Below are 14,359 nucleotides of genomic sequence, written 5' to 3'. Positions count from 1 at the left end.
AGAACTGCGCTTCACAAATCGCTTTAGAATTCAACAGCCCTACAAACTACTGCATCACAGTTCAATCATCAGCTCTCAGACAAGGTCTTAACAAATATCATATATGAGTGTCACAAAGGTGGTGATCTCTGCACAACATATCACAGTTCTGTGTCTATCAGGATGGGGAAAGGTGTTCTGCTTTCCTAATTTTAGTAAAAAATGTCAATAAAGTGTTTAGGAACTAGATTAAGACGTATACATGGAGCATTTGGTTGCAGTGAGACATTCTGCAGTATACAATGTTCCTTTAATGTAAATTGTCATCAAGATAGGAATACACTCATCTTCGGTTATGATTAATCTCCCAGACTTGTTTAGTTCGTTGGATTTGATGTTGGGGAAAGTTACCATCAACATGTGATTTCTAGAGAAGTTAATTAAGATGGAATGTGTGCAGACGAGCTGGTTGTCTGACACCACCTTGTGGAAACAGGCATAGAATACAAGTAAACTCTTTAACCTGATGTCAGCCTATATGTTTCCTTTTTTAAAAATTTGTTAGTGTTTTTTTTACTTTATTCAGCATTTTCAATTAACAATTGTCATAATTTTTTAACATATCTTATAGTGTTTCAAAGCAGCAAACTTTAGTAAAGAAATAAGCAAATATCAATTAAAATCTACAGTAAAATAAATTAAATTAGGGGGATTTTATCAAGATATTTAAGTTATTCAACTTGTTCAGATGTTGAACAATCTCAGTCTATAAGTTTACCTCATGATAACACATTTTAGAGCTGAAGCATTCTGTTTATCAGTTAGTCACTGACAATAAAATCTGCATATTTTTGACAATTGATCAATCACTGAAGAAATATTTGAGCAGAGAATGCCAAAATGTACTGAGATCAGCTTCTCCAAAGTTAACATTTGCTGCTTTCCCTAGTTTTATATCATATTAAAGCAACATTATATAATGATTTACCTTAATCACAGCTTCAAAATCATGACAGGACAGTGTCTTGTAAACAGGGTAAACATTGTCTCTGTCTCAGCCACTCCGCCCCCCCATCACTTGTAACTTCAGTGGGTGGAATCACATACAAGTTACATACATGTTTACTCCAAGATACACATTTTAAACACATAAAGTAGTTATGACATGATGAGTTTTGTTTGTAGTTTGCATCTACAAGACGTCTTACAAATTGTTCCAGACCTCAGATTTGTGTTTGTAACAGCAGCATTGCACATAGAAACTGTGCTGGGGCTCCAAATTGTAAAAAATGTGAATTTCTACATTATGTTGCTTCAAACTATCTTTGGACAAATAAAGCAAGTTGACTCTGTTAACTTGGGCTTCATAAAACTGTGATAGGTGTGTGTAATTACAACCCTGATTCCAAAAAACTAATGATTCTGTGTAAAACTAAAAACGCTAGATATGTTTTCTTTGCGCTGTTTTTAATGCCACAAATTATTTGCATTTTTTTTCCTGTTTTCCACTGTGGCACAAGTTGTTTAAGCTCCCGATAAAGACAAACACTTGTGTAGGATGATAAAAGGTCACCATTAACTTCAAACAAGTAGTTAATGATTCGCAGTTGATAAACGTTGACAGGCAGTGAGTGGGACTTCTTCAGTAGGGACGGATCAACCTACAAAAAAATTTGCAATGCTCTGTTTTCTTCGTAACAGATCCTTGAGGTTAAGCGTGTGTTTTTTTTTTTCCAATAGTAGGAAACGTTCTATAATTAAATGGCTTAAAAGAAACCACCACCTCCCACAAGACAGCGATGACTCAGCAGTCCTCCAGAGGAGTGCTTTTCACTACGTTTCTCTTTTTAGCAGATTTTGGAACAAAATTCGCCGCGTGAAACGCAAGTGATTCATTTTACTGTAAATGTGTTTACACTAAATCTCGGTCTGTACATTAAAGGACAGAGACACCCCATATTTAACCAATGTCCTCCTCCTCCTCCTCCTCCTCTAAAGACCAGCACTCGTTAATAATTTACCTACACCCACACTATTTTAAAGAGACATGTTGGAACATTACTGAAACTCAGATGACCCTGAGGATTAACAGGTGTTGGATCAGGTTCATTGTGAGTTGAAGAGTGAGCTGTCAGGTTGCAGTGATGTTCAAAGACGTCTTGACCTATGTTCTCTCCTTGAGTAGTTTTTTGTACCAGGTCATCGTTCCTTGCTCGCTACCTGAGCAGTTGTTTGTCAAGACCATCAACCAAGAGCAGGTAAGAAACAAAAAGCTAGATTTTCTGTTTATCAAAATGCCAAAAAATTCTCAGCTGAATCATCTAACTTTTGATTCATGCATTTGAGCCATAACATCAACGTATACCCTCTGGTTCAGTGGGCTTTGCAAGTAAGTAGTGCGTTGGCTTTACACAGTTGCTGCAGATAACGAGATTTAACCGAGATAGACACAAGTGATGGCCACACAGACGTCACTTTCCACCCCCAGTTGTTGTTTGATGCAAGCAGTGGGCTTAAATTTTATTAGAATTTTCCGTTCCTCCTTCATCGACACCACCTCACTCTGCAATGCCACCTCTCTGTGCCTCCGTCTGTTTTAGTATCTGGGGAGATGGTACTTTCAAGCTGCAGTCAGCAACAGAGAGGCTGACATCCAGAAGTTCAGACAGCTGGACAACCTCTGGTTCACCTTGGAGAAGACAGCCAATGACACGCTGCTTCTGACCGGACATATGCGCATGTGAGGCACACGCACACTACACCATAGGGATTAAAACCCAAAAACCCTAAATAAGATGACAGTGTTGAAAACTTGATCGCTGAAGAAGACGCTGTGATCCTGCCCTCTCACTGAAGTTACTGCCTTCATCATGACACTGTACATTTGAATGTACCATTGAAATTTGAAACTGTTATTTCAAAGTAAAACATTTTTAAAATGAAACTATCTGAAGAAACAGACAAATGTCTTTTCGAAGCAGACATGGCTTTTTTTTGGTAAGAGGTCATAACCATAACAAGTTGAGACCGCTGTTTAAACAAAATTGCACGTTATAGGTTTGTTGTGTTTTTTGCAGCCTCAGATGGATATGAGATAACAACATTTAAACAAAATAAACTTTGTACCTGTACGACCAGAATACAGAGCAGCTTCTTTCGTCTCGCCGTGAGACCCCGCAATCATCCTCGATGCTCCAGGATGAAAAGTTAAAATTTGTGTGACCTTTTCAGACCAGATAAGTCTGAATCTGACCCAGTGACAGGTATTAAAGATAACTTTTTTAAATTATACGGCAATTGCCAATCTTCTCACTGATGTCTTCTTTGATTATGTAACTCATATAGAGACATAGGACCTAAATATAGACTTTACATGGCCAGTAATAAGTTCCTGACTTTCACAAAAGAAAGCAAAGTCCTTCTTTTCCATCGATGATGACATCTGCAGCATGTTTAAAACACAGCATGAGAACAGAAGCAAGAAAACCCGAGACCACAAATAGACACCAGAATGTGGGAAGTGACATTTAGAACATGTAAAAAGGTGTGAATGTACATACGTTTCCAAAATGAAAGTCTCAACATCCTCTTACTGTGTCATTACTTTATAAAACATAAATGTGTGTTTTTCTTTAATACATAGGGGAGACGACTGCGTGAACCAATCCTGGACCTATCATATACGTCCTGACAGGGATGATATGATACTGGAAGGTAACCAGAACCATCTGCACTCACAGATGCTCAGAGCACACACACATGCACGCAGCTCACGGCAGCAGGTATGGGGTTTCGGAGAGGCAATTTTGAGACCACATGCTACACCAAAGCATCACAGGGATTCAGTAACTTTCCCAGAATTGTATTCTTAGTAAGGTGGGAAAAACCCCTAAGTGTTTCTGTTAGCTCTGTAACGCTAAAGCTCGGCACTAAAATCGCTTTTACTTTGGTGGTATTTTAAGGTAGCTGTGGACTTGTCGAGACATGTTCTTCCACACAGAGTTGTAAAAAACAAGCCTGGAGTGACTAGCAGCTGCAGATTTGAGACATTTGTTTCTTTAAATCATTTTTTTTAGATGAATCACGGCTTCACTGCTAGCTGCTGTTGTGTCGCACATGCCTAAATAATCTCGCCTTGTTTATGTTCTAAATAATGAAGTGTATTTGTGTATCTGCGTATCTTGAGTTGCTGATTTGATGTTGTCCCGTCACTGCTGCTGCTATCTGATTGCTGTTCTTGCTGCATATTTCATCCCACTGTGACCATGTTAAATAAAGGTTACATACAGTGTGTATATGACTGGACACATGTAGCTGCAGTTTGCCAAAGATTATTTCCAATAATGTGCAGTTTTTAAGGCTATGTTGAACTGATCTTACTGTACAAAACAGGTGCACAAAGAGAGAAAGTACCCTGTCCAGCAGCAAAAATGATAATGGACCACATTAAATTGGGGATTTTAGAAGTTTCTCTTTGTTTCCAGCCTTTTCAGACTGCTTCTGAAAGCTTCTGATGTGAAAAGCAGCTTCTGGATGTAGCCTTATCTGACACTCTGCCAAGAAGTTATTGTATAAATCAACATGTTAGAAATGCCAGTTGATGCTGTGTGTTAATGGCGTGTACTCCAACAAGAAACCTGTAGACACACAGTAATCCTAAAGCTGCATGCTTGCTAACCCATCGTTGACTGGGACCATCTAAGTTTAATGAACAGATCAACCAAGAGAAAGCAGCTGTATACAGTGATTCGCCTTCTGGCCTTTTGCCGGTGCAGTATGTCCACCCCGTCCAGAGTCACTCACTACAGACGCTGCCTTGCTTGTGTCTTCTTCTGTTGATCCAGGAAGGACGTTTCGGTGGAGCCTGCTGTGGAGCGGCAAGTGGGCCAACTGCCCCGAGTGCATCATTTTACAAGAAAAAGAGCCGCCTCTTAGTCCGTCTGACTCAGTGGACTCCCTCAACAGATTCATGCTGTATGGTAGGCTATCAGTTTGTCTCCCCCACTAGCAGGTTACCATCTGTAGATAATGTTAAATATTCATGGGCTTGTCCCGCATAATCTGTGTTTTGCACTTTCCTACAGAAGGAGTTAAAATTGAGAGAAACGGTAAAACTTTTGAAGCTGGCTGGTAAACTGTGTTATATAATGATTGTTATACCTTTATTTTAGTTGGTTGAGAAGTTTCATAGCTGTCATCGTGCCTACATATACCTAAAGTATGCAGAAAGCACTCAGCTTCAGTCTAAAGGGGAGAAAAAACCCAAATGTGTTTGTTCACTTTACTTGTTCATCTTAACTTGTTTGTTTTTTCTACATTTAGCATTTACACTGTATTGAAATAACTGTCAATTCCACTCTAATAAGCATCACAGTTGGATTTAACTGCATCATTAAGTGAACAAATTGAAATACCAAGATAACGATTCATCCTAATAGATGTCTTTCAGTTGCAGTAAAAACAGCTAGAGAATAACCTGTCCATTGAATTTTGTTTGAACTTAAGCTAAATTGGATTTCTCTCCAAGTGCTTTCCTGGATATAGCATCAGCTCTCTGTGTCAAGAGAAAAACCACAAAAAGTCATGTGATGTTTTTGGCACTGACACTGACAATAAAATCACACATGAAAACCACTTTTGGGATTTTGGAAGCGTAAATTAGATCTCTAGAAGTAAAAAGCTATAATCAGACTGTGAACACAACTTAAAAATCAATGCCACAAAGTGTCTTACTACACAATTATTATACACGTTTTCTATGAACTGATCAATGTACAAGTTGTAAAGTGAGAGCTGAAACAGTTTTTACTTATTTCAGGCATTTAACTGAAAACCAGTTAAAGGAACTCACTGACTTTGAGACGAGAGAACTATAAGAGCAAAAATACTGATTATACTGAACCGATTTCTGTGTTTTAGGACTCATTACTGCACCTCTCCCTCTGATTACATCTGGTGCTTTTCACTTTCAGGCTTGAATAAATTTGTTCAAGATGTACAATCTCCAAATTTTCAAATTAATTTACAGCATTCCCATTTTATCGTGTAACACTATTAGATAATTAGTTAACTAGGAAGTGGCTGAATGCTAACATTAGCCGTTGTTTAACAAAAGCCAAGGGGATCTATGAAATAAACAAGTGGCCTGTTTTCCCTCCAGACTTTCACTGTTCTGTCGCCAATCAATCAAGAAGCAGTTAACTGATAATAACTTGTCAGATTCCCTGCGTTCATAAGCTGTTTAACCACAACAACTGAACTTTCCACCCTGCCGTGTGATGTGGTCTATTACTCCTAATGACGTTCTGTAAACACACACTCCGTGAACGTTTGACAGCAATCAAACTGTCTACCGCGCCTTTAATTTGTCAGTTTCCTCTCACTGTAGCTCGCCAGGGTGACGTCAACACTGCCGTGGTGTCAGCGTTCGTGTCAAACGCAGCTTGTAACAACATGTCAGTAAGCGTCACACTGCCTCAGAATAAAGGTTTGTTGTTAAGAGGATTAATTAAACCTCTTTTCATAGAAGATGATTCTTCTGAATGTCAAATGTCTGTTTATGAATCTAACAATTATCTCTGCATTTACAGAGTTTTGCACCTAAATACAATCACTGAGGTAGGCCTGATTTTTACATTTTACTTCCATTTTTATTCTAATGATTCATATTCAACCTGTTCTGTACGTGCTGGTTACAATTGCAGGCTCTTGGTTCTACACAATTTCTCACATGGTGTTGCTGGAGCCGTGGACATCCTGAATGACAATAAGATAATTAGCGGATTTCCCTGTAAAAGTGGAACGAATAAAGCAGTTTTTCCTTCAAGAGATGTGCCGTTTTATTTACCTTTTACAGTTGTGTCAGATTACATTGTAATAAACGAGCGATATGTGGTGTCATTGAACATAAATCAGTGAATTCTGTAAAATAAAACAAAAGTGTAGCTAGCCATGACTCCCTCTTGTCTGTTCTTCCACCCATTATCCCTGTCACTTTCAGTCCAAATAACCAAAGGCACGATAGCTTGAGTTGACAAAAGCACCTTTGTGGGGGAGGATCCACCCACAACCACTCAGCAAAAACCTGGGAAATTCCCATGGTGCCACTGAACAGAAACACCTGTTGACATAACTTGAAGGCAGCACACTTCTGAGCTGGTTAACAAAATAAATAAATGAATATAATTTGAAAGTGGCATGGCAAATGTGATGGACTCCTGCCTCCATGAACGTGACTAACGACCTCAATTTCATAAGCGAATTACTTTCTTGCTGCTCAATGTTATCGTCTAATGTAAAACAGATTTTATTCATACGCAGATTTGTTAATAACACCCAGTTTCTGGTCAGTTCGCCCCCTGAAAAATGTCTCCTTCTGCGTAGGAAGTGCATGTATTACGTTCCTAGGCAACGACAGTTCATGCCAGAGCGAAAGGGTAATTATGGTTGCGGCAATTAATTTGTGTTTACGCTCTTGTCGTTAGGACGAGCAACACATAATTTACATCCACTTTCACCTTCCCTGTAACTCACCTTTACTCCGGAACAAACAAAATAACATGGTTGTGAAATCAGTTTTCCGCTGCGCCTCGTCAGCACTGAATGTGTCCCAGAGACAGTGACACATCACAACCGTCTCATTTCGTCAAGCATGTATTTAGTAAACACAGCACAGTCACCTAGTAACACACATGTTTGAGAGTTTGGCCGGGGTTGGTGGAAATGCTCATGGAGATGAAAACACCATAAAAAAAAAAAAAGAAATTTAAAAAAAACAGAAGTTGAATTCCCCACAGTTACTTTCTCTGGCTGGTTTCCCATTATTGGTCTCTGACTAGCTTATGAACTCCTGAGTGTCATCTGATCTGTGTTTACAGTGCACTGTTAGATTTAAAGAGGATCACAATGTAAATACACTCCATGACAAGTCCCTGCAGTGGCATGACAGCTGAAAAATTAAAAATGACACCATCCTCATGTAGATTTGTTCACTATAAACCTCACTCTCATGCTCTATGCTATCTGGCCTGCAAATGTGCCTGATTTCCTGAGAAAAAAATAGAGTTTGCATTATGCCACAAAGGAGGCATTTGGTCTTCCGCTGTGCAACCAAAACAGGAAGAGGTATTTGTTTTCCTCGGTTCCATCCCCAGATAACAGAAATGAAATCTGGAAATTCTTCACTGCAAAGGATAAAGAACCGGTGGAGGTTAATGGATGTGCATGCAGTTGATCTAGTGCTCTGGTGTTTAGCGTCTGTTCTCTGGCTATTATGTGTTTTTTTATTATGTGTTTCTCTGGCTATTATGTGTTTCCCCTGATCAACGTCCCCCTGACCAGGGGAAACACATAATAGCCAGAGATGGTTCAAAACTGGCATTCTTTCTATTATAACAGTAAGTACCGAAACCTGCCCCGTTATGAATACAGCCGGGTGTTGTAAATCAGAGTTTATTGGGAGTCCTACGGCTCCTCTCTTGCTTTAGTCAGTAGCCATGTTGCTAACTTCCCACAGACTTCCACTACATGAGCCCAGAAAGAAAACGGCTGCAGCTAATCGCTCTTCGTCTGGATGTCATATCAACTGAATCCAACTCTTTTTTTTACCAGAGGTTTACTGTCCAGATATGTATGGACCAAATGTTCGTGCATTCGAGCTTGTGCACCGACTTCACTTTTAGTTTTGCAGCTACAGGATTTTGGCTTAAAAAAAAGTAGCAAATGACGTTTTTTCGAATCAGTTTGGGCTTTCTGGGCTTTAGGAGACTTGGATTATGCCAGACAAGCTGTTTTTTCTGCTATTTTTACATTTTAAAACAAGTCCCTACCTGCCTCCAGTATTTAGGAGAATGCTGCCTCACTGTTTTGCTGTGAAGCTCCATACACCTTTTAAAATGTAACTCAACTTCCCATCGGCATGGGGGTCAGAGGATAATTGTGAGTGAACTGTTCCTTTAAGTTCTAAGGTCCAGACCTGCTCAGTTTGTAAAGTGTCACTAAATGACATTTGAATGATTGATTTGATATTCATCGATCTCACAAGACAGCACATTTATTCTGGTGATGTCTTGAAAAGCAGAACTTCGTCTACAGATAAAAAGATTATTCATGCGTTCTACAGCAGAACTACGGGGACTGAACACTGACATAATGTTCCCATTCAGTTGAACTTCATTGTGACAACTTTTGACCTTAAATTTAAGAACAAGGTGGTTTTCGGTGGGTGAGTCTAGGGACACACACTTCTGTATTTGAGACCTGGCCGATCGTTTGTAATCACTGTGAAATCTAGAGCGGTGTCTGAGATGCTGACAACCGATATTGAACCTGTTGGGGAAAGTGATGTGGATTTGATAAGAAGGGCTCAACTCAGCCGTGCTCACGTCCTCAGTTTGATTCGAGCGAGGACAGCACCGTGCAGCCCACATCCAGCCCACCTGTCTTTCATGTCGCATGTGTAGATGTGTGTGTGTGTGTGTGTGTGTGTTTGTGTGTGTGTTTGTTTGCATGTGTGCGCTTGATAGAGCTAATACAGGAGAAAGTTGGTGACATTTACAAAATCCAGGAGAACACTGGCTGGTTGGCTGGGGATGTCCCATGGAACGTGAAACCGAACGCACCAAAGTGAAATGGAAATTGATCCTCAGTGTCTGTCTCACACTGCCTTCTTCAAACCCAACTCTCACTTCTGTTTTCGTACAAACATTTCTCATCCCTTTCTCTGAATGTAACTTCATTCCTCTTACTGTCGATCCGTTCCACAGCACGGTTAGGTTAAAATGACGTAGCTTAGCTTATAGCAGCTCTTAGCTGTACACTACAATTGCTCTCACAGCGTGGGTAAAAGCAAAACATCCGCTTCGGTGCAACTCACTTCACAATTTTTCAAGCTTGTCTTAATGTAATAGTCTGTCACTCTGGTGTGCACTGAAACAGTTTTTGCAGGCTGTGATCATTCCTCAGGTTCATCCCAAAACAAACCTGTTATTTGTGCTAAAAGCCGTAATCGCTGGCTGGTTGATGTTCGGAGGAAATGTTTCGTTCAACCCAAATGTAAAAAATAATGTCGGTTATTATCAAACGATGAGGAGGAGGGATTCTGTTTCTCGTAGCAAATTTGATACCATGCATTTTTCTCTTCTGTGGGAGAAAGTTATTCAGACTAGTTTGGAGGTTTCCTATCATTCACTCCTCTTTACCCATATACATGTGTGTTGATGAGAAAACCTGAAAAAGCTGCTGCTGAAGTTTCATTTCTCACCGTGCCGTGTTGTTGTGTAAAGAAAGTCCTGCAACACTGGCAATGTACAAACTAAGAAACAGAGAAAACTAACCGAGAAACTATCATTAAATAAGTTGAAACTTTATTTTTCTTTAAGTTTAGTTTTCCATTTTATGTTGTGGCAATGCTCTGCTAAAGGTCCGGTAAGATTCAGGCACAAGAACCTCTTGGTTAGGGTTAGAATTAGGTCATACGTCTGTCGCTCCACAACACTAATGAAGATTGTCCCAAGATATGACACGTTTTGTAGAAATGTAGAAATAACACATGCAGAACCTACAAATTTAACATGCCCTGGGTTTGTAGAGACTCACGATGCCAACAACTTAAAGGAGACCTATTTTGCTTTTGCTTTTTCGCATTTCGGTTGTTGAGCATCTAAAAGATTTTGCATGTTCAAAAGGTCAAAGTCTGCACCAACAGAAGCTCATCTCTACCACAGAAAACACTGCTTCCATGACTTTCCGACACCACACTACCGTACATCCCCATGACACACATTTGCATAATTTGTCTGGCGCATATGAATTGATTTAGCCGAGCAGAGTCTGTTGATTTTACCAGTGGTGGCTCGAGCGTGTGTTTGGCAGGAGCTCAAACAGAGCGTTTCAGACGGAGGGGGAATACAGCGCTGTATAAGGGATGTGGGGTTTTTTTTTAGCATTAAAGCATGTAAAATTCCAGTTCTGGTATTCTAGTAGTGATCCAAAATGAGATTACAAACCGAAAAATGAGCGTGATACATCTCCTTTACCTCCGGTGACTGGGCGAGTGTTAGGAAAAGGTTGTGGTTTTGGTCACAGGGTGAAAGTTAATTGAGCATGTTATGTCTCACTGCAGACCTTTTCTACAGACCACAAACTTTCCATAACCTTCACCAATGTTAATAAAAAGTTTATGTACTATTCACTACAAGTGAAATCTGCATTACAAGATCTAATAGTTTGGTGGAAAACAAATAAGAAATGTTTGTCATGGTTATTTTTCACTGGTGGGGTTTTTCAGAAACAAGACTTTTGTAACTTGCCACATATGTAAATCGAGAACATTTCCTCAATACGGTAATAGAAGATGTATTCCAGCCGACATTTATGTTTCCATCGGAGTGTTTCTGCTGTTGTAAATTAGTTGTATGTAAAAATAATTTATGGGAGACAAGCTTCAATTCAATTTAAAATACTTTATTTGTCCCCAGGCAGCAATTAAAAGCACGTGGAGTAGTTGTGCACAGACCCCAAACAAGTCAGATAGAATAAAAAAAAAATAATAATAAGATTACAGTATTTATGAGATGCAGAGTAGCATGGTTTGGTTGTGCATGATGAGGCAGCTTTGTTTGTATACAGTCTTTGTGTACAAATAAAGACTATTGATAAAATGAGGTCTCAGCAGTTCGACTTAGACGAATTAGGGAAAAAAATCAAGGAAACGACATCAAGGAAACTTTTAAGAGGAAACGAAAAGAAGTAGTTTGATACAAGACACATGTATCTTTGGATGGTATCAACTTCCATCCACTCTCATTCAGTGGCCAGTATGAACAGCAGCAATGATAACTGTAAAAGAACACTTATATGGGCAATTTAATTTTGTTTTACTTTGACCATGCGTGTCGTACATCACTCAACATTTGTAAATTGTAACTGACGTATTACTCTGCCAAACCTCACAACTCCTGACACCACAAGCAGCGTTAGAACGTACACATATAATCTTTTTTCTAAACTATAAAACATATGATTACCATTAAATGACATCAATCATCCCAATAAAGATCTAATCCAACAGTATCTATCTTAATATATTTATCTTAACATGTGCTCCAATACCCTTAGATACCCTTTAATGATAAGTATGGGCAAGAAGTGACAAGAAAACACAACAAAGCTTTACAGACAGAAAATGGCCCCCCAGAAAATGTTCAAGGGACTTTACACTCTGTGCTGATCCGGTACTGGTGTGGCACAGCTTACTCAATCTGTCCTCTTAGTAGTTTAAAATAACCTGGTAAAAAAAATTCCCATTCCAGTCAGTGATTTGCACTTTTTTTTAGATCAAAATGCACAAAAACACTTTGAGTTGGATTAAATATGTGCAGTTTCGTCCCATAGCTGGTTTGCGAAGGAACGTGGAGGGAGGAAGGAAGTGGCGACAATTTGAACCTCACGTGATAATCTGATATTTCAACATTAAAAATGTAGGTATAGTCAAGCGCTTCAGGAAGCAGGAAACTACACATGTGGAGCCTTCTTAATCATTTATACTTAACAGCTTTAACACGTTTAAGTTGTGTGTGGCTGTTATTGTACGTACTGAGTCTTAAAGTCAGAAAACATGCAGGAAATCTTACTCAAACTCTTCTCTTCGTGGTTTAAAAGAGATTTTATGTAAGACTTATTTTTATTGATGTGCACAGTAGAAAATGAAAACTCTCAGTTTGCCAGTGAAGGAATGTAACTGAGTACATTTACTCAAGTACTCTACTTTAATGCAGTATTCAGATTCTTGTATTTTACTTGAATATTTCCATTTTCTGCTACTTTATACCTGTAATCCACTACATTTTGGATGCATATATCCATGTACTCACTCTACATTTATTTGATAACTTTAGTTACAAGTCACTTTGCAGATTACATTCTACAACCAGGGAAAGAAGCACAAGATCAGTCGGTAGAGACTTGGCTTGGGGACCGGAGGGTGGCTGGTTCAAGTCCAGCTACAGACCACAATATGGAAAGTGGACCAGTGGCTGGAGAGGTGCCAGTTCACTTCCTGGGTTACTGCCGAGGTGCCCTTGAGCAAGGCACCAAAACCCCCATGTGCTCCCTGGGCGCCTGAGATGGCCACCCACTGCTCCCAGTTTGCAGTGTGTGTGTGTGTGTGTGTGTGTGTGTGTGTGTGTGTGTGTGTGTACTTACAATGTGCATGGGTTAAATGCAGAGGACTAATTTTGGGTGTGTTTGCATGTAAAGATAACTGACAAAAGATTGATCAAGATTCTTCTATTTCTTCATATTTATATAAATCAGATTAGATGCCAAATATTGATAATGATAATCGACCAGGTTCATAATCGGTCGACACAATTTACAGTATACATACATGTAAATATATGCATAATTTTACTTTTACCCTAAACCTTGATACTTAATGTGCATTTAATAACAGATGCTTGAAGACATTTAAGTACTATTGGAACAGGTGACTGTCAATTTTACCAGAGTAATATTTTGACCTGGTATCTCTTCTTTTACACAAGTATCACTTTTGGGTAATTTTTTTCAACACTGAACTTTTGTTGCATGACTGGTGAGTCAAACAAGAAAGACAGTGGATGAACCTGACCCACAAGTACTCGAAAATCTAAATACCGGATGTGTTCAAGCTCCTCGTGACGCTGTCAATGAACTCTTTTGGAGCTTTCTTGATACTTTAAGTCAACTATATACTCACATGCTATACCTAAGATTAAAAGTAAAGAGTCTTTCATTCCAAAAATAGACTCTGGAGAGAGACGGAGAGAGGCAGCAGCACATCAAAGGGATGCCAGAACGTGCTGCATTTTAAAAGCCATGCAATGCGTTTCCTCATCACACATCAGATCAAATGCAGTGTGAAAAAGCCCCTGTCATATTTGTTTAGGTGTTAAACTCTGACCGTGGCCTATAAACGTGGGAAATCACAAGCCACCCACAACAAACATGAATGTGTCAGCAAGGGGCCGCACCACAGACCCATTTCTTTATGTGTCACTGAAATGCCTTCACATCTTATTCGACACATTTTTAAAAAACATTTTAAAATAATTTTTCTTTAGCTTTCACTTTAGGGTGAAAAGAGGGCAATGATTAGATCTACATCGCACCATGTGAAAGTGCATTCGGGTGTCATTAATTCATTAAAGGTTTCACACCAGTTCTTGTTTGGCACTTGTTAGTTTCACCCCACGTGTAATACACTCTGCGATATCTACAAGTGGAGCCACCTACACCACAGCCTCCTCCCTCCTCTCTGTCAAACCACAACTCTCGGTAGAAAGAAAAAGTCCATCTCATCTTCACTACGAGCCATGTAAAAGGAAAAACCCTGTCAACC

The 14,359-nt window shown here is 39.4% G+C and overlaps 1 protein-coding gene across 1 annotated transcript; it reads left to right on the top strand.

Annotated features, from left to right (window-relative positions):
- The first annotated feature begins 2,040 nt into the window (after positions 1-2,040).
- Positions 2,041-6,807, top strand: apom (apolipoprotein M). Its single transcript, XM_037074485.1, has 7 exons — positions 2,041-2,237; positions 2,580-2,719; positions 3,623-3,693; positions 4,824-4,958; positions 6,368-6,466; positions 6,570-6,597; positions 6,684-6,807. The coding sequence occupies exons 1-6, from the start codon at positions 2,124-2,126 to the stop codon at positions 6,581-6,583; spliced, it is 573 nt and encodes a 190-aa protein (XP_036930380.1). The 5' UTR covers positions 2,041-2,123; the 3' UTR covers positions 6,584-6,597; positions 6,684-6,807.
- The last annotated feature ends 7,552 nt before the right edge of the window (positions 6,808-14,359 follow it).

Source organism: Acanthopagrus latus, chromosome 17, assembly GCF_904848185.1.
Source record: "Acanthopagrus latus isolate v.2019 chromosome 17, fAcaLat1.1, whole genome shotgun sequence".
NCBI classification, from domain to species: domain Eukaryota; kingdom Metazoa; phylum Chordata; class Actinopteri; order Spariformes; family Sparidae; genus Acanthopagrus; species Acanthopagrus latus.
Note: the sequence above shows the minus strand (reverse complement) of the source record. Positions and strands in the feature narration are given on the sequence as shown.

What these genes read in the sequence shown, in the direction of transcription:
- apom (XM_037074485.1), top strand. Translation starts at nt 2,124, where the DNA reads ATGTTCAAAGACGTCTTGACCTATGTTCTCTCCTTGAGTAGTTTTTTG. An exon ending in GGATGATATGATACTGGAAG is followed by an intron (nt 3,694 to 4,823) that starts GTAACCAGAACC and finishes CTGTTGATCCAG; the next exon opens with GAAGGACGTTTCGGTGGAGC. An exon ending in CAACAGATTCATGCTGTATG is followed by an intron (nt 4,959 to 6,367) that starts GTAGGCTATCAG and finishes CTCTCACTGTAG; the next exon opens with CTCGCCAGGGTGACGTCAAC.